General features: G+C 42.2%; 1 protein-coding gene across 1 annotated transcript; it reads left to right on the top strand.

Annotated features, from left to right (window-relative positions):
- Positions 1-14,124: 14,124 nt before the first annotated feature.
- Positions 14,125-17,981, top strand: cyba (cytochrome b-245, alpha polypeptide). The gene is made up of 6 exons (XM_016231345.1): positions 14,125-14,314; positions 14,720-14,789; positions 14,976-15,050; positions 15,246-15,329; positions 15,474-15,555; positions 17,349-17,981. Exons 1-6 carry the CDS (start codon positions 14,257-14,259, stop codon positions 17,538-17,540), a joined length of 561 nt encoding a protein of 186 aa, XP_016086831.1. The 5' UTR covers positions 14,125-14,256; the 3' UTR covers positions 17,541-17,981.
- The last annotated feature ends 3,079 nt before the right edge of the window (positions 17,982-21,060 follow it).

Here is a 21,060-nt window from a genome sequence, read left to right as displayed (position 1 = left end):
TTGCTTTATGGGCAAAGATGTACCCACTTCAATATCATGACACGGGACTCAATGTTCCCTCTAAGCTGTGCGAACGCGCGGCTGCGCAGAAGAAATGATGTGCCACACACGCAAAAATGAGTTGGGAAAGCCATTTGATTGTATTCTAGTAAAAACGAAAGAATTGCAATGATCGGGTAAACCACTATAAAGTTGATGTCGCTACAGAGTTAGAACCGGTGAATACGGTTTACAGGTTTCATAGAAAGAGAATGATGTGCGCCAAATGAGTTGCTGTAGAAACCTAATACTTCAGTGGTTGCGGACAAAATAGCTCAAATCGAGCCAATGCAATGACGTGAAATAAAACGTCCTCGTGTTTTAAGTGATGTTTTACTAACAAATTTCGGGAGGAGCACGCGCAGATAATTAACATGGCCAGTCCATCATCAGTAATTACACCATCTATCCAACCAGCACAAGAAAGAACCCCTATAAATAATCAAAGCAACCTTACCTTCATTTTCTCTAGTCTTTCAGCATTCGGTTCACTCATTTTGCCTTTTTACCACAGACCCAATTTCCCTTCCAACGAAAAGACCTATACTGGGGTTTTTTCAGATCCTCCGCCACAATTTGCCGGCCCCATGATCACTCCTTCTCCACCAGACATGGCCGCCGAGCACCAGGCTTCCGCTTCTCTTCTCGACCAGCCACACGCTCTGGCCAATAGACCGTGCAAAGCCCCGAGCTCGCCTCGCTCGACACCACCATCGTCCCGCACAAGACCCGGCTCTCCTTGAGCACTGGGTCGCAGCAGCAGCAGGCCTTCAACGAGCCTGGGCTCGCCCCAGATCTCACCGCAGATGAGGCTCAGCCTTTCACCGCGGCTCTTCCGGCTGCAGCGCCGTACGCAGCCGGGCCTCCAGCTCTCTTAGCAGACGCTAGCTCGAGGCAGCCCCCGCTAACGGTGCAGGCCGTGTTGCAAATTAATTAATTTAAAGGTGAAGTCGCTAAAGGCAGGTTTTCGTGGCTAAAGATTGTTAAAGGACGTTGTGGTGAGGGGGCGTGGGAAGGCGAAAGGCTGCAGCGGGAGAAAGGGTTTGGAGACAAGCGGTGATAAGGAGGTTAAATGAATAATGATTAACACCTGTCTGTAATTCCAGTGATTGGGGGAGAGACGAGAGATAAGTGCCCGCAGACCTGGGAGAGGGGACTGTATCCGAGGGAGAGAGAGTCAGAGCAGTGTGTGTGTGGGTATGTGTCCGTATGCAAGACTTTGGAGGCAGAGAGCTGTTACACCAATTTGTTACTCTTCCGTTCGGCTTGTTCGGGGCTCCCGCCACCTTTCAGCTGGCGATATCCAAGATCCTCCGGCCACATAGTGCGTACGCCGCTGCCTATCTCGACGACATCATTATACACAGTAATGATTGGCAGCGGCATATGGAACATCTGCGCGTGGTCCTGAGATCCCTGAGGGTGGCTGGACTCGGAAGTGTGCAATTGGGCGTGTGGAGGTAAGGTATCTGGGCTTCCACTTGGGTCATGGGCAGGTGCGTCCCCAAATTGACAAGGCTGCGATTGCGGCTTGCCCAAGTCCCAATACCAAAAAGGAGGTGAGACAGTTCCTGGGGCTGGCAGGATATTATAGAAGGTTTATTCCTAATTATTCTGAGCTCACCAGCCCGCTGACTGATCTCACTAAAAAGGAAGCACCAGATCCGGTCCAGTGGACGGAGCTGTGCCAACAGGCCCTAACCAAGGTAAAGGCTGCCCTGTGTGGCGGGCCGCACTTAAACTCTCCTAACTTTGATCTCCCTTTCTTGTTGCAGACAGGGGGCTGGGTGCAGTCCTGTCCCAGGTGGTCGGAGGAGAGGAGCGGCCGGTGCTGTATCTGAGTCGAAAGCTCTCAAAGAGAGAGACCAGATACAGCACCATTGAAAAAGAGTGTTTGGCCATTCGGTGGGCTGTCCTCACACTCCAGTATTACCTCCTGGGATGGGAATTCACTCTCTGTTTGGGCCACGCGCCCCTCCAGTGGCTCCACCGTTTGAAGGATACCAACGCGAGGATCACCCGTTGGTATCTAGCTTTACAGCCTTTTAAGTTCAAGGTGGTCCACAGGCCGGGGGCCCAGATGGCTATGGCCGACTTCCTCTCTAGAAATGGGGGGGGAGGGGCTGCAGGCCGGATGGTGCCCCGGCCTGAGTCGGGCGGTGGGGGTGTGTGGCGAGGGGGGCGTGGGAAGGGGAAAGGCTGCAGCGGGAGAAAGGGTTTGGAGATGAGCGGTGATAAGGAGGTCAAGTCAATAATGATTAACACCTGTCTGTAATTCCAGTGATTAGGGGAGAGACGAGAGATAAGCGCTCCCCAGGACCTGGGAGAGGGGACTGTATCCGAGGGAGAGAGAGTCGGAGCAGTGTGCGTGTGTGTATGTGTCCGTATGCAAGACTGTCCGTATGCAAGACTGTGGAGGCAGAGAGCCGAGCAGCACTTTATTTTTGTTCTATTTTGTTTTGGGGGAAAATAAAGAGGTTTACCCGCCACCCCTAACTTCCTCGTCCTTCTTACCGAACTACAAACTTTATTACAGGTGTTATGACATAAACGGATGTTGATGCCATTTTTAACCACAAAGCAAACGTTTTTTCCAAAGTTTATCTTCCATACTGAAATGTCTGAAAGCGTTACATTCGCCTTACTGTGCATGTATAAAACCTCACTGAGATGATACAGACGGAACAGACATAATAAGTTTCACGCAATTCTTCTGGCAGTATCAATTCATTTACGGAAATATTTCACTATTTACTGACACGCACACGGCGCGCTCACTCAGAATTGATCTAAAACACAATTGCCCTCGTGTTTTGCCACAGGACAGCAATCGTGAGTACATTTTACAGACTACACAGGCTCTTCAGGACGTCACAACCCCACCCCCTTCCCATGGCCTACAGCTACAGCAGCTGAAGCAAACATGAGGCTACCTCCATTTGTAACACAGGCCCATATCTCTTCCGCTCCCTCATGCTACTAATAACAATTTTTCTGTTCAGTGGCCTCCAGCTCCCGTAGCAGATGCTAGCGTGAACGCGCCTCCACTAGTGGCGCAGACCCATCCACAGTCCTTTCCTTACCCCCCTCCCATCCCCTACCCATGGCCTGCAGCCCCACCATCCAACCCTAACGTGAGGCTGCCTCCGCTAATGGCGCAGGCCCCGACGCCCGCCATTTCTCCTTTCTTTCCCCATCTTTCTTCCGCTCCTGGAGCCATCCCAAGCGTGAGCATGACTCCACTAATGGCGCAGGCCCCGACGCCCGCCATTCCCCCTCTCTTAGCAGTGTCTGCTCCCGCAGGAGCCTTTATCTGTATTTCCCCACTGCCGCAGCAGTGTCTGCTCCCGCAGGAGCCTTTATCTGTATTTCTCCACTGCCGCAGCAGCGTCTGCTCCCACAGGAGCCTTTTCTGTATTTCTCCACTGCCGCAGTAGTGTCCGCTCCCGCTGGAGCCTTTATCTCTCTCTCCCACTGCCGCAGCAGTGTCTGCTCCCGCAGGAGCCTTTTCTGTATTTCTCTATTGCCGTAGCAGTGTCTGCTCCCGCAGGAGCCTTTATCTCTCTCTCCCACTGCCGCAGCAGTGACCGCTTCCGCAGAAGCCACACTCTTTCTTTTTTTTCTTTTTTCAGACACCGCAGCAGTTCCCGCTCCTGCAGGAGCCTTTGCTGTGTTTTACACTGCCGCAGCAGTGTTCGCTTCCGCAGAAGCCATTTTCTCTTTTCAGATGCCGTAGCAGTTCTCACTCCCACAGGAGTTTTTATTTTCAGATGCCGCAGAAGCACCTGCTTCCGCAGAAGCCTCTAGTTCTCCCTTCTAAAGCCTCAGAAGTGCCGCTACTACAAGCGAGGTCCAGCACCCCACCAATCTTAAGCTTTGCACTTTTTTGGGGGGTTATCAAAGCTCCTCTGGCTGCTGTCCCATACTAAATTGCATCTTTGGGTGAGCGCTCTGGGTCTGAGCTAAAAAACCGAGCTCTGAGCCCTCTCCCTGGACAGCACGCCAAATACGCATAACCTTTACTCAGTTTATTATACGTGTAAATAAGTGTGAACTCGTGAAGTGATGTTTTATTAACAAATTTCGGGAGGAGCATGCGCAAATAATTAACACGGCCAGTCCATCATCAGTAATTACACCATCTATCCAACCAGCACAAGAGAGAACCCCTATAAATAATCAAAGCAGCCTTACCTTCATTTTCTCTAGTCTTTCAGCATCCCTCCACCACCCCGACTCCTCACCTTCAGCCGTTCCTACCCCAGCACGGGGAGGAGCACTCGGGTGTGCGCTCTGGGTCCAGGCTAAAAAACGAACTCGGACCCCTCTCCCTGGACAGGGGGACTACCCCAGGCTCGAGAGTGATTACCGAGCTCTAAGCCCTCTCCCCTGACAACACGCCAAATACGCATAATCTTTACTCAGTTTATTATATGTAAGTGTGAACTCGTGAAATAAGAGTGGCTTGATTAAGTACTGGAAATAGCAGATGATGGGCACAGAACGGTAACAAAATTCAGAGACATTTACAGTCACACACAGGTGTATTGTGCAAACTGTACTTCATATGGAAGTTTAGATAGCTATAGAAGAATTCACTTTCACGTTTTTTTTTCTTTGAAAATATTTAACTTGCCGATCAGCAGTGTCTGCTCCCGCAGGAGCCTTTATCTGTATTTCTCCACTGCCGCAGCAGCGTCTGCTCCCACAGGAGCCTTTTCTGTATTTCTCCACTGCCGCAGTAGTGTCCGCTCCCGCTGGAGCCTTTATCTCTCTCTCCCACTGCCGCAGCAGTGTCTGCTCCCGCAGGAGCCTTTTCTGTATTTCTCTATTGCCGTAGCAGTGTCTGCTCCCGCAGGAGCCTTTATCTCTCTCTCCCACTGCCGCAGCAGTGACCGCTTCCGCAGAAGCCACACTCTTTCTTTTTTTTCTTTTTTCAGACACCGCAGCAGTTCCCGCTCCTGCAGGAGCCTTTGCTGTGTTTTACACTGCCGCAGCAGTGTTCGCTTCCGCAGAAGCCATTTTCTCTTTTCAGATGCCGTAGCAGTTCTCACTCCCACAGGAGTTTTTATTTTCAGATGCCGCAGAAGCACCTGCTTCCGCAGAAGCCTCTAGTTCTCCCTTCTAAAGCCTCAGAAGTGCCGCTACTACAAGCGAGGTCCAGCACCCCACCAATCTTAAGCTTTGCACTTTTTTGGGGGGTTATCAAAGCTCCTCTGGCTGCTGTCCCATACTAAATTGCATCTTTGGGTGAGCGCTCTGGGTCTGAGCTAAAAAACCGAGCTCTGAGCCCTCTCCCTGGACAGCACGCCAAATACGCATAACCTTTACTCAGTTTATTATACGTGTAAATAAGTGTGAACTCGTGAAGTGATGTTTTATTAACAAATTTCGGGAGGAGCATGCGCAAATAATTAACACGGCCAGTCCATCATCAGTAATTACACCATCTATCCAACCAGCACAAGAGAGAACCCCTATAAATAATCAAAGCAGCCTTACCTTCATTTTCTCTAGTCTTTCAGCATCCCTCCACCACCCCGACTCCTCACCTTCAGCCGTTCCTACCCCAGCACGGGGAGGAGCACTCGGGTGTGCGCTCTGGGTCCAGGCTAAAAAACGAACTCGGACCCCTCTCCCTGGACAGGGGGACTACCCCAGGCTCGAGAGTGATTACCGAGCTCTAAGCCCTCTCCCCTGACAACACGCCAAATACGCATAATCTTTACTCAGTTTATTATATGTAAGTGTGAACTCGTGAAATAAGAGTGGCTTGATTAAGTACTGGAAATAGCAGATGATGGGCACAGAACGGTAACAAAATTCAGAGACATTTACAGTCACACACAGGTGTATTGTGCAAACTGTACTTCATATGGAAGTTTAGATAGCTATAGAAGAATTCACTTTCACGTTTTTTTTTCTTTGAAAATATTTAACTTGCCGATCTCTGTTTAAATGCTTCAGTTTGTTTTCTATTCTCTTCTATCAGTTTAAATGTTTCAGTTTGTATTGATATTATATTATATTATGTTATGTTAGGCCTATATTATAAAGCTAATAAATAATTGACCTTGTTTTTTAATTAAGTCACTTATGCTCATCAAGGCTGTATTTATTTGATAAATAATACAGAAAAAAACAGTAATATTGTGAACTATTAGGCTATTGCAATTTCTAATATTGGTTTCCTATTTTAATATACTTTAAAATATAATGTATTCCTGGTGAAGCAAAGCAGTATATATATCTTTTCTAGCAATATAAGTCTTTAATATCACTTTTTATCCATTTAACACATCCTGGCTTAATAAAAGTATTAATTTAAAAAAAAGAAAGAAAGAAAAAATTTACTGACCCCAAACTTTTGAATAGTATAGTGTATATTGTAACACAAAATGTATATTTTGAATATACACTGTTCTTTTTAACTTTTTATTGAGAAAAATCCTGAAAAATATCACCGGTCCCAAAAAATATTAAGCAGCACAACTGTTTCCAACATTGATTATAAATTAGCATATTAGAATGATTTCTGAAGTATCATGTGACACTGAAAATTCAGCTTTGCTTTACATTAAAATAGAAAACTTTTATTTTAAACTGCAATAATATTTCACAATATTATTTTGTGAAATAATATTCAGGATTTTTATTTATTAATAGATACAGCCTTGATGAGCCTAAGAAACTTCTGAGTGGCAGTGTATTATCCTGTAAAAATATTTTCTCAGGTAACCTAAAATGTACATCATTTAGTTACATCAAGGGTCAAATCAAATATAAATAGCACATTAAAGTTAAAAGTTACACACTTTTTTGTGTACGCGCTGTACAGGTCTGGTATAAAGAATATTTTTGCTCAGGTGGCCGAAATGTCCGCCCAATAAGAGAAAAGTTTTGCTCAGCAAAAAAAAATTAGAGGGAACATTGCCTCAGATATGTTATAGACTGACTCGGGCGAGAATGCTCTTCTGCATGTTGACATATAGCCCTAAGGACTCCAAGTGATGAAGCAGTGTGTCTATATGGCTGACTAGCATGTCTCGTCAGTGAGCTAAAATCAGCCAATCGTCCAGATTGTTAAGAATGCGCATCCCGCTCACTCTGAGTGCTGCATACATGAACTTAGAGAAAGTGTGTGGGGCTAAAGCCAGCCCAAACGGAAGAACAGAGTACTGGTACGCCATGCCCTCGAAAGCAAACCTTAGAAAGTATCTGTGATGCTGTGCTTTCTGAATGTGAAAGTACGCATCCTTTAAATCCACAGATGCAAACCAGTCCCCAGGGCAAATTTGCGCCAGTATCTGTTTCAGCGTTATCATCCTGAACGGACACTTGCAAAGCGCTCTGTTGATAGGCCTGAGATCTAGGATCGGGCAGAGTCCCCCATCTCTCTTGGGTACCACGGAATAGCGGCTATAAAACCCGCTCTCCAGCTCACTCAGAGGGACTCGCTCTATTGCTCCTTTTTCGAGCAGGCTGCATACCTCTTGTCTCAGAACCGGGGCATTTCGAGGCAATGTTGGAGACTGCACCACGCGGGGTGGTCTGCGTCTGAATTGAAGGCTCTCTCTCTATCATACAGAGTAGCCATCGCGAGATTCCCGGAATAACTTCCCACGTGCACAAGAATTGACATATTGTGTGGCTATTACCGGTGCGGGCAGTGGTTCTGCACCACTCTGAGGCGGGGTGAGCGCGCACCGCATCGACTAAATGAGGAGGGAAAGCTATTTTTGTGTGAATGTATGCATTTTTATTGAACACATATTTATCAAACACAACCTTGAACAATTTTGGGACAGCATGCGGCACTTGGGGGCAAGGCCACTCTAGCACTCTTCCCGACATCAAAGCGAAGACCGTCGTCGCGCGCAGGTCATTAATGGCATCTACAGGAGCTTCGCCTGAAACACCTGCCAGCACCGCCATGGCATGCAGCGCTGAAGCCGCCTCATCGTCTACTGCGTAGGCCTTGTTAGCTAGGTGGGCGGTGGTCCTGCACGGCTTAGATGAGAGGCTGATGTCCGAGCCAAGAGTCTTGGCCGCTGCAGGGAATAGGTGCGCAGCGACGGATTCCTCGAGGGGGGAGTGCGCACATAAGTGCGCAGGCGCAGAGTGTGCAGGCCTCCGCCCCGTCCACGTGCGAGAATATGGCCTGCGTGTTAGAGTGGATGCACGCCGACTGGGGCGCAGACCACGTTTTCACAAGCTGTTCATGGACATAAGGGAAGAAGCGGACCGACGCCCTCGAATCAGCTTGCCGGCGAGAGGATCTAAAATACCAGGAGTTGAGCTTACTCCCGGCAGGCTCCTCCGGAGGGCTCCAGGTAAGCTCGATCTCCTGGACAGCTTTCGTCATGACCCTCACAAGCTCCTCCTGGAGGTCTGGGGGCCCCTCGCTGTCAGGGCAGTCACACTCTGATCCCGTCCAATCCTCTTTCTCCGAGGCCGAGATGGACATTGAGTCTTTATCCTCGTCCTTATGGCCAAACGACACGAAGTCTGTGATGTTCGGAGGAGGGTACACTTTACACTTTTTTCTATTCTATCTACTTTTCTCTTTTTTTGTAAAAAATTATCCTCTAACACTTGCGTTCTCTATTCTTTTTCTATTCAACTTGTTTTCTTTTTATTTATTTAAAAAAAATTGAACCTCAAACACTAGTGTTCCCTATTATTTTTATATTCTATCTATTTATAGACAAATATAGATGAGATAAACTCATGACCATTTCTCACACATTTCCCCTCTGTTTTGTTTCAGATCAGCTGTCATGGAGGCCATGAAGCCAAAACCAACTGGGATGCTTGTTGCCATATTTCTTTTTGTTGCACTATTGTCATGATCTCTGCTTTGGTTTGTTATGAAAGTTCAGTTCTCTACTTTTTTTGTAATGTTCTAGAATAAAGTACAATAAATAATTAAGTAATAGTGACAGTGAATAAATAAAAAAAAAGTGACTTGTGAAAAAAAAGTTAAAATTTGGCATTTATTTAAAAAATGTAATTATAAAATATTATAAAATAAATAGTGTAAAATAAATTACAGTAAAATTACTGTAATAGTATTATACTTTAAAACTAAGCTACGGTAAGGATATAGTACTGTAAAACTAAGTTGAGGTAAGGGTATTTTACTGTCAAATGAAATTGCGGTAAGGCCATCATACTGTACAATGAAATTGGGATAAGGGCATTATACTGTAAAATTAAATTGTGGTAAGGCCATCATACTGTAAAAAGAAATTATGGTAAGGGCATTATACTGTAAAATTAAACTGCGATAAGCTACTGTAAAGGAGTAGTTACAGTAACTTACTGGCAATAGTGCTGCCAGTAAGTTACCGCAAAAAATAAATAAAAAGTCTAACCTAAAGTGAACCTTGCTACGTGTACTGCATTAGGCTAACCGAGACTTGTCACAGCACTTACATATTATTGCTCTTTTGTTGGTTTGAATGCTATTGTCCTCATTTAAGTCGCTTTGGATAAAAGCGTCTACTAAATGATTAAATGTAGATGTTAATTTGCCTGAATCTGTATAGAATTGGGGACCTTTGTAGGCATATTGGGAATGTATTTTTGAGACGATTTAATTTTGTATGTAAACCCATGTGTTAATGAAAAAGAAATGAGTGTTTCAATAAAGCTATAAATGTGTACATATGTAGTATTGTTTCTGTCTTATTGCTAAATATATATTTTATATGTATCAATATATGGCTACACATGGTTCACGGATATACTGCAAAATATAAGCACTAGAGTCCCATATATCAAAATGTATTATTTCATATACCACATTATATCTTCCAGTATATTCACATATTTTTGTTTCGCAAGGGAAACCTACTTCAATATATATATATAACTAAATAAAATACAATAATTTAAAGATATTGACCGATCAGTGCAAAAATCAAGTGCTGAAACGTTTATGAAAATGAGCGGTGAACAGGTGAGTTAATGTTTATAATAACCCTTTTTGAGGGCTTCTTTTTCAAAATGTTGATTACATATTTTGGTAGCCAGCCGCATTAGCACTTATTAGCACTCCACTATCTCTAGGCTAGAGCTAGCTATATCAAACCCCCACCATGTTTTACTTAATTATAAAAAATATATTAATTATCAAAATCTGTAACACCCCTGTGGACTGTTTGTTGTGGTTTCTTCCCCTGTTGTTGGTTTAGCCCATTCAATTATTAGTTAATCACCTCATTGTGCTCACCTGTCTGTCCCTCGTTAACTGCCCTATATCTGTTGCTGTCGCTTGTGTTCTAGCTTGTCGGTTATTGTGAATGTTACCCCGAGTGTGTGTGTATGTCTCACCTGTCTGGATCTGCCTTGTGTCTACATTAAATATCCTTATTTTGAATCCTCGTCATCCTGCCTGCCTCCACACACCTGGACCGTTACAGAATAACCGACCCAAAAGTACAGTATAGCGGCGTCTTTTCCCTAATTTGTTTTGTCCAGTTTTTGTCAGTTTTTATTTCTTTTTTTATGGATTACCCCCTCAAAAATGCTCGCACTCCCACCCGCTCCGGCCTCCTCCAGCGTCACCATGGTCGGAGTCTCCCTCGCCTCCGCCTCCAGCCTCCGAGGCCCAGACTCTGCCTCGGTCCGTAGACCCAGTGGCTCCACCTCGGCTCCTAGCTCCCTCGCCTCCACCGTCACCCATCAGACCGTGCTCCCTCGTCCCTCCGGCTCCGCCTTGGTCGGGCGTCGACCCACCATCGCCTCTGGACTCCGCTCCGCCACGGATCTCTGGATCTCCGCCTCCGCCTTGGTCGCCAGAGCCCTCGGCTCTACCCTGGCCCCCCGGATCCTCGGCATCCCCCTGGATCGTTGGCTCTCCGTCTCCGCCCTGGGCTCCTCCTCCACCTGCTCCGCTGCTATTGGTCACCCCCCTGGAGTCGGTGGACATTGCTCCTCCCTCCGTCAGCTCCACCGTGGGCCGCTATTATAGCTGTGGCCAGGGTCCCACCTGGCTCCTCCTGTCGTCTCCCTGGCTCCTGCCTCCATCGTCACCTCCCTGGACTCTGTTAGCCGTCCTCCTCCTGGAAGTCCATCCTCCGCCAAAACCTCCACCTGTCTGCTCTGCCTGCCAGCCCTTTGCCTTCCCCTGTCACCATCTCACATCCTCTGATTTGTCCTCCTCCTAGTCCCCCTCCGCCCCTCCCTCTGTTTCTACGGTGTGAGGACGCACCTTCCGGGAGGGGGGAGTAATGGAACACCCCTGTGGACTGTTTGTTGTGGTTTCATCCCCTGTTGTTGGTTTAGCCCGTTCAATTATTAGTTAATCACCTCATTGTGCTCACCTGTCTGTCCCTCGTTAACTGCCCTATATCGGTTCCTGTCTCTTGTGTTCTAGTTTGTCGGTTATTGTGACTGTTACCCCGAGTGTGTGTCTCACCTGTCTGGATCTGCCTTGTGTCTACATTAAATATCCTTGTCGTCCTCGTCATCCTGCCTGCCTCCACACACCTGGACCATGACAATCTACTATAATTAGTGATTATGTGCACTGAAGAATTCTATGTCTGTTTCTGTCGTTGTCCATCCATAAAAATAAGAACATTTCATTTAATTGAAATAAGGTTTTCAATTCGGTGGATTTTGTCAGTGTCAATGCCGCATTTACAGTCGCATTCGTTACTGTAAACTTTGATTTTGGTACTGACACCTACCTGCGTGCATGCAGCATCATCAATACATTGGTTAGTGCAATCTATCTCATCTATGGCTCATCTAAGGGTTAGTTCACCAAAAAATGAAAATTCTGTCATTAATTACTCACCCTCATTTCGTTTCAAACCCATAAGACCTTTGTTCAAAAAATATCTTAATTTGTGTTCCGAAGATGAACGAAGGTCTTACGGGTTTGAAACAACATGAGGGTAAGTAATTCATGACAGAATTTTCATTTTTGGGTGTACTAACCCTTTAATATTTAAAAAAATAATTGCAGTAGGGTTTGTGACGTGTCTGAAACGTCACCATCATTAATTACATGGCCAATGAGCTATCGCTCCGCTATAGTGGCCCTGTCCCAAATGGAACACTTCATGTGCACTTGCGGTCTTACGGACTTACAATGGCCACCGCGTGCGCGTGTCCGTTAAGTCCACGAGACCATAGGGTGTCCTATTTGTCATTTTAGCATTCAGAAGGGTGCTGGCGAGTGCCCACTTTGTGGCCATTATGCGCCCTCGATACGCACTTCTGCCGAGCCCGCACTGGTGCGAGCTCCGCAGCAGACTTCTAGTCGACAGTCAAAACGGCATTACGTCACGAAAGTGCGGAAGATCGTGAGAGTTTAGGGTGCGATTTGGGACAGGGCCAGTATATAAACCTGGGCCCGTATTCACAAAATATTTTATCTTACCACTAAGAGTTCCTAAATAGCAGTAAAAGTTTTTAGCTAAGAGTTTTCTCTTAAAACCTATTCGCAAAGCTGCTAAGACAAACTTTTACTAAGGAATAGACAGAAGTCTTAAGCTAAGAGTAAGGGCGGGGTTGACCTTGTTGCTATGGATGATGTCAGCATGCTTACTAACTATGCCCACAGTGATTGGCTGATAGTCTCTGTCAGAGATTTATTCATGGAAATATTGTAGTGCACAATATTATGTTGCCGTATTCAAATAAAGGTTTTAATAATAATAATAATAATAATAATTGCCACATTCAAATAAAGATTTTAAAATGCAGGACAAGTGTCACTAATTAAACAAGTATATGTTCAGCTTATTGTCAGCCTCTTACATGTTTGCTTCTCAAAAACAATTAGCGGATATGCATATAAACAGCCTTTTAATTAACAGAGTAAAATAATCATGGCTGATAGTAATACATGCAAACATAATTATTTTTTTTTAAAACCTGGATGCAAGAACAGCTGTTACTTCTTTCCCAACTGGTTAATGAAAACAAGGATATAATCAAAGGAAAATTAGGAGTTGGGATAACCTCCAAAACCAAAGGTGATACTTTTTAAAAGGTCATTATCATCAAATGTTTCTAAAATGTTTATGTTCCGAGGCAGACTGCCGGCAACAGCCATTTTAGGATAGTTTGTGGCTTGGTCTTAGTGACTTGGGAGTCCTCTTCACTACTCCTATCGTTTCACAGATTTAGGAGCTCGTTTTAGTGCTAAAACACTTTATGAAATTTTCCTAAATGTAGGACTGACACGCCCTGTCGCTCATTTCTTTTAAGTTGTTGCGCTTGTTATAACGTCAGGTCAAAAAGGGAGATAAATAAAAACTGGCAATCTTATTGGGATAATGAGCAAAAGGGAAGGCATCTATAATACAACCATTGGTAGGAAGAGGAAGGAATTCAAGTGGGAGAAGGAAAGAAGACTCTATTATTTCTAGATTAAGACTTGGACATACAGGTCTTAATTCAACAATGCATATAATAGGAAAACACCCTACAGGATTGTGTGATTGGTGTGGTATTAAAGAATCAGTGGAACATGTACTCATTAAGTGTAATAGATATTCAGTGGAAAGAAGCAACCTAATAGAAGAATTTAAGAAGAAAGGTGTTCAACAATTAACATTATTGTTGTTATTTCTCATCTCTGGACTGTGATGGACATGGGCTGTAGATGGAGGAGCTGAACACGCAGCAACATTGAAAGCACGAGTCCTGCCTGAATGGTGTATCTGATCCATTACCACAGTAGATAGCGGTAATGCTCTTTTAAGAATGCGATCCGCCAATAAGCTCAAAGAAGAAAATGAGAAAATGATAACGTCAACATGGCGGATGATGTATGGATCGCATTCATACGTAACGAGATTTGGCTGTAGATACGTACTCTTTTAGCGCTCGTTAAGTAAGTACTTATTGAAATTAAGTACCTACTCATTGAGTATGCCATTTCGGATGCAGCCTTTGCTTTGGGACACAACTAGCGTCGCATGAGTTGAGCTGATTTCTCACGTGACCTCAACGCATCTGACCAATGAAAAAGTTCCTGTTTGTTGTCGTCCCGCCTCCTGTGGTTACCTTTTCCATTGACATGTCCACTCTAGCGCTTTCATTTCCTTTCATGAAACGTAACACAAAGTCAAAAGGAAGTGATGAAACGAAAGGGTTGAGTTTATGACACGCTGGCCACTTCCCACTTTTATTTTATAGAATTAAGTTGAAAATAAATTTCATTTATTAGTGTCGGCACGCACTCAAGTGATCATGGGGAAAATTGAGTGGGCGATGTGGGCAAACGAGCAAGCTCTGGCTGCTGGACTCAGTAAGAACACAACTACTTAAATGTTATATCTTGTTCTGCTTTCAAGCGCTCTAAAGTTTTTCTTACATTAATGTTTCTCGAATAGTGTCGTGAATAGAAATGTACAACTCTAAAGTGAAGACCGCGACTACTGCATGTTAATCATGTCCTCAAGTGTTTTTTGTTTTTAGTGTTATTTAGAATGTATGTTAATCTGTTTTATTATCTTTAAAATCAAGAAATTGATTTTCACTCTCTGAACTAATGGGTTACTTTGAATGTAAAAGAACAATATTTAAAAAGATGCTTTTATTTTTATTTATTTATTCAAATTGAAAAATAATATCTCAGCTAATGCAGGCTTGTGTGAATATGAGGAAATTGAAATGAGAAAATGAAATTAACACTCTTTTTTCCCTTTTACAGTTTATGCGACTGGTGGGATTGTTGGGGTGGCTGGTCAGTTCAGAGGCTGGCAGTTTGCAGCATTCGGCATGTATCCTTACAACCTCTTCAGGGCTCTTTCCTATAAATGAATGAGACTCTGATTGCCCTCATTTTTCATTGTCATTTCCTCATGTGTTCTTCTAGTCTTTTGACTTGTACAGTACCATTTTTTTTTTTTTTTTTGATAAAGTACCAAAGAGTCTAGCCTATTAATTTATATCCTTGACTGTGATAGTGCTGCCGGTGTGTTTGTGTGTTTGCTTGAATATCCGCGCAGCAAACGTGGCAAAGGCACCAGCGTTGAGAGAACGTGAGTGTTTTATAAAGAGTCAATCTCACCTCATTTGAGACTAACTAGTAACAGGAAGTACAGGCTGGTGATTTCAACACACCATCAATAATTCTCTACAAAACATTTTATACACGTGTCATTTGTATAGCGAAAACTTCCTTGTGTGCTTTGAATCATAAACTTCTCATGGAAAGCTTTTCTGTGTGTTTTCAGTGGTCAGTACTGCTTCACAGTGTGTGTAAAGGCTTTCGGACCCCTGACCAGAAACTATTACGTCAGAGCATTCTTGCATGCTGCGTAAGTCTGTCATATTTCAGTCAGGTGTTGTCATGCATGTCCATTCTCTTTGTCCGTGGTGAACTTCTGTTATATAAGACAGCATCTTACTTGTGTTTCAATCCATGCACACATATGTCTGTCTCTGTGTGTGTTACCTTGCAGGTTGTGTGTTCCTGGAGGGTTCATGTTAGCCACAGTTCTGGGATGTGTGTGTCTAGGAATTGCCAGTTTAATCTACCTTTCGGTAAAATCATAATCCATCATAATTCAGTGCTGATTCATCTGAACTCCAGATAAACAACATGACTGAATGAATGTGAATACAACTGTAACTAAAAGAAGATCTTATTGCTTCATGCTCATTTGCTTCCTCCTATAAAATCCCCTATTTCACATTCAAACTGTTACAGGAACAGTTCACCCAAAATGAAAATTCTGTTATTTACTCATATGTTGTTTCAAACCCATATGATGTTATTTATTTTGTAGAACACAAAAGGAAGTGTTTGGCAGAATGTTTTGAAATGATGAAAATGAAAGGGGACAGATAACATCAAGCTTCAAAAATGACAAAAAAGCACCGAAATATAAAAAAGTATTTCATATGCACATTCTTACATTCCCCTTTTGTGTTCCACAGAAGAAAGAAAATTTTAGAATGACATGAGTCTGAATGATGTAGATCAGTGTTTCCCAACCGGGGTGCCGTCTGTCGAGAGCAGGGGTGCAGTGTAAAAAAATCATTTTTTAATATTTTTTAAATTGCTAAAATTTTCAAAAGAGCATCTATTATATAATATCCATTTCTGATGTCGCCAATAATTAGAGATGCACTGAAATTCCGGCTGCCGAAAATTAGTCCACCGCTCAGGTTTCACTTTCACGTGGTGTGATGCTCTGCGTATTATCCGCTCTATGCGTATGTGTGTTCCGCTCAGTCGCTCATGTGAGTGCTCAACTCATATACCGTTCATGCAAATCGGAACAGCAAAGTCCACTCAAAAATTGAGCCGACAGGAAACATCGATGTAGTACAGTATTGTTTCTGTGTTATTGTAACATGGTGTGGTATATGGGCAACTCTGGTAACGCTGCCCTCTCATTAATTGATCTGCTAACCGCTATGTTCTGCTCGCGTGTTCTGATAATAATAGCTTCCTAGGACTAAACATTATTTGGATAATTGGTAAAAAAAAAAAATAAAATAGTTAAATATCTTAACCCTACTGTTAGACCTACCTGAAAAACTAAAAAGCAATTGATTTAATTCAAAGGCCTGCCGTTATTTTTTATTTGTGCTATCATTATTAATTTCTTTATTTGTTCTTATTTTATTACTGACTGCTTACTTGTCATTTTTTATTCAATTCAAAGTTTGAAATCAAGCTATCTCATGCTACTGCACCACAATTACCCCACTGTAAAATTAGTGAGCAAACATTTGTGAGATAGCTAGTTATAATGGTAATTAAATAATGTTTACATATGTATAAAAGCCTACATTAAAATCTGTCATATAAATTGGTCTCTTCATTAGAAATTATCCTACTGATTGATGGACAAATTTTTTAAATAATATTCAAAATATCTGTATGACATTATATTCTGCAGTTCTTCCCTGTTGTACCGAGTATATATACTTTTCAAATGATCATCTCGAAGTTAGAAATTCAAATATTGTGACAAAATAAATTTTGTAGGGAGCCACAAATTTGTTAAAATTTCCAAAGGGTGCCGCGACTAAAAAAAGGTTGGGAAACACTGATGTAGATGACAACAGCATTTTGAGTTTACTAAAGATTTAAAAACATGTCTCTGAATCTGGTTCTTTGTGCTGACCACTGATGCGCTGACAGATGATGTGAGTTAAATATGATGATCCATCCCATAGTTTTTTAGTAGAATACATTTCTAGAGTCTTTATTTGACTAATATGAACTGTCACTTTGAGAATTTTTTTTTGGACTATCTATTTTTGGATGCATTTGGTTGTGTGGCCATTTAATTCAGACATGATTTTGAACTTTGGCATCACAGGCAGCTATTCACGGAGAGCATTGGGAGCCCATACTGCCCCGCACAGAGCCACCAAAGCGTGTTGGGAATAGCATCAAAGAACCTCCTCAGAACCCTCCACCTCGGCCTCCTCCTGAACTCCGCCGGAAGAAAGCAGATAAACTAGAGACTGCTGCATATGACAATCCCATGTCTGTGACCATCAATGAATAAGAATTCCATTGTGAAAACAGTTACCTATTATTCAAGGAGGCTTCAGCAATAAGTAACTGTATGATATGAAACATTTATGATGAGTTTACTAATAAACTGCATCAAGACAGAGAGAGAGAGATCTGGCACTGATTTGTATCATGTTTATTTAATAATATCTATGCTGTGAAACTCTTGATCAATTTGAAACATTATTGTTACTAATAGAGAAGCAATTTTTATGTAAGAGAATTTATTATCATTAATATAATCATAGAAGAAAAATAGAATTTTACTGGGATGGTGTTAAAATGTTAACCGTGATTGTGTATATTTACCTCAAGAGAGTGTATATAGTTATGTCTTCATTTGTACTTACAATAAACTCAGGATGTGCTTCATTCAATCATTTATGCCATCTATAGAGTTACAATATTGCCAAGTTTCATTTCCTTTTTTATGTGTTGTTTGTATGTATAACCTAATGCTATGTTATTTCATTTACAAATACATTTTTAAAATGTATGGACATTTTCTTCCTAAATGCATGTCATCCTGAAATGTCTATATTCATAACTTAAAAATTCACAAACGCATTGCACAAATGCATAATGGTCATTATATTATGGAAGAAGGTAAAACACGTCTTCATGTTTTCATAATCCTCCATTACTCAACAAGGAACAAGGAAGTTCATCTTGCTCAACGGAAAATGAAACTCATTGTCTTTTGTGTTCATTTGATGATGACTTGTTTCTTTGATGTCTGATGTTAATTTCATCGTCATGTACAATGAAGAAATAAGTGCTGTAGGCTGAAAAGATCTGATTGTGACCATCAAACAGACAAAATTCTCTGAAAATCAGTAATGGTCTATGACATAGGAGCTTTAAAAGTTTTGAAATTTCTGAGCATGACTGCCCAGTAGCATATTCAATTGTTAATTTCATTTCATCTCATCAAAATTTGACAAAATATTAAGTTCTTCCATGCTTGGTTACTGTATGTTAGATACATACAGTAAATGTGTGTATCTGCTGATGCATGTGGACAATACTACTTAGACTATATACATTTATGTTTAGTCATTTGTTGTGAACTAGTGATTCGGGGCGCAAATCAAATTTGTAGGTAATTGTCTTTTATCGGCCTGATTATTAGCTCCCATGAAATAAACAGAACAAGCCCTACAATTTAGTAAAATAACACGTATTACAGAAACTTCATATTTGTAGTAAATCATTTTGTGAAGCAATTGGTGCAACTGATTCAAAAAAAAGTTTTTAAAAGCTTTATCAACTAACTGAGTTTAAAAAACTTGATATCATCAAAAGGGAACTAGGCAGAATCCTACTAGAGATGTTTGTAAACATTGGGTAAGCGAGGACTGCATAAATATATGTTATCAGGATCATAGGTTCCCCATATATATCATCATAAGCAACATCATAAGCATAAGCAACACATGAAAAAGGGGTCCTATGTTCCCCAGATGTATATAGCAAATAAGGACTCATGAAAAGGGATCTGTTCCCCATATTTATATATCACATAAAGAACATATGAATAAGGGTCCTATGTTCCACATATAATAGCACATAAGGAACACAAGAAAAAGGGTTATATGTTTCCTGTGTCCTTTGTTCACCAGTTCAGTGGTCTGTTTAGACATCAAGTTCATTAGATCAAGACCCCTGTAGACTTCATGGAGGACTGTTATGAAATCATTTGGAAAGTTTTTAGAGAAGTAGATGTTCAGTGCAGCTGGCTAAGTTTATATGATAACTGAATCTTGAGTGATTAGATATTAGCCTATTATGTTCCTATGTTCATGTTCCTATGTTAGAAACATGGGACCCTGGGAGCAACGATACCAACTGGGTATAATCACAGTGTGATTCAGCGTCCACAATTAGACAAACACATGACCAAGCACTTCAAAGGGGTAATGGTAAGATGTGGAAAGATGTGATTTCTATAAAAGTTGGCTGTAGAAAGCCATTTTTAAAAAATAGGTGCTGCACAACTAGAGAAAACAAAGAAATGGTTGTGACAAGAAAAAGGGAGGAAACACCCATAATGCACTGGGCTCGATAAAACTATCCATAGACATAATAAATGTATTGGCCCTGTCCTAAATAATAATACGTTTAATTTATATAGCGCCTTTCCCAAGCTCAAGGACACTGCACAATGACAGAAGCAATACATTCCTACATACATGGACAAGACATTTTCCAAGTCCAGAACATGTGGTTGCAGTTGCATACCACAGTAATAATACAGTATTATAGAGAGGAAAAAAATAATAATAAAAAATAAAAAACATTATAACAGGTAACATTAACATGACATTATAACAGGTAATATTGGTGGAACATATAGGTTTTGAGTTTAGACTTAAATTCGTGGAGTGTGGTTATTGTCCAGGGGCAATGTGTTCCAAAGTTTGGGAGCCATAGCAGAGAAAAATCTACCTCCCATAGATAATAGGCGAAATCTCGGAACACAAAGAAGTTAAACTCCAGATGATCGAAGTGGACAAGAGGGAATATATGGAGAAAGCAGGTCAGAGAGATAGGTAGGTGCAAGACCATGGAGTGACTTAAAGGTAAGCAGAAGAATTTTATAAATGATATGAGAGGACACAGGTAGCCAGTGGAGGTTGAATAGAATAGGAGTGATATGTGCAGACCGTTTAGTGTAAGTTAGCATTCTCGCTGCAGAATTTTGAATATATTGCAATCATGAGATGGAGCGTACTGGTAATCAGGAAAAAAGAGCGTTGCAGTAATCAAGGCGAGATGTGATTAAAACATTTACTAGTAATTCAGCATCTTTTGGACTGATGAAGGAACGGAGTTTGGCAATACAGCGAAGTTGAAAAAATGCAACTTTGGAGAGCTTACTAATATAAGCATCTAGACTTAGAGAAGAGTCGACAATGATACCTAAGTTTTTAACTGTGGCGGATGGGATAACTGATGTGGCTTCGAGGTCAAATCTAGGGGCATTTGTTATGTTTTTTGTTACAGTTGGGGGCCCGACAAGTAAGAGATCTGTTTTAGTCAAATTCAAACTGAGAGAGTTGGAGCTAAGCCAGGTCTTTAACTTATTGACACATTACAATAGAGATGCAGTCTGGTGGAGAGAGTCAGGTCGGCAGGAAGTGTATATCTGAATATCATCGGCATAGCAGTGGTACTGTAGACCGTGGCGGCGAATAATTTGTCCGAGGGGTATAATATAAACAATAAATAATAATGGCCCTAGGACTGAGCCCTGTGGCACACCCTGTTTAAGAGGAACAGAGGGAGATGTATAGTTATGTATGGTGATGTAATATTGTCTGTCCGTCAGATATGAGGAAAACCAGGATAACGCCATTCCTGAGATGCCAATCTCTGAGAGGCGCATGAGTAATAGTTTATGAGAGACCGTATCAAAAGCTGAGCTGAGATCGAGTAGTAGAAGTATAGAGAGATTGCCCGAATCACCAGAAAGGAGTAGGTCGTTTATAACCCTTACTAGAGCAGTTTCA

Source organism: Sinocyclocheilus grahami, unplaced genomic scaffold, assembly GCF_001515645.1.
Source record: "Sinocyclocheilus grahami isolate Dianchi unplaced genomic scaffold, SAMN03320097.WGS_v1.1 scaffold388.1, whole genome shotgun sequence".
NCBI lineage: Eukaryota > Metazoa > Chordata > Actinopteri > Cypriniformes > Cyprinidae > Sinocyclocheilus > Sinocyclocheilus grahami.
The sequence above is the reverse complement of the archived record's forward strand: the minus strand, read 5'-3'. Positions and strand labels throughout refer to the sequence as shown.

Excerpts from the sequence above, each read along its gene's own strand:
- cyba (XM_016231345.1), top strand. The coding sequence starts at position 14,257 with ATGGGGAAAATTGAGTGGGCGATGTGGGCAAACGAGCAAGCTCTGGCT. Across the intron at positions 14,315-14,719 it reads AGCTCTGGCTGCTGGACTCA|TTTATGCGACTGGTGGGATT; the intron begins GTAAGAACACAA and ends TCCCTTTTACAG. Across the intron at positions 15,556-17,348 it reads CCAGTTTAATCTACCTTTCG|GCAGCTATTCACGGAGAGCA; the intron begins GTAAAATCATAA and ends TTGGCATCACAG.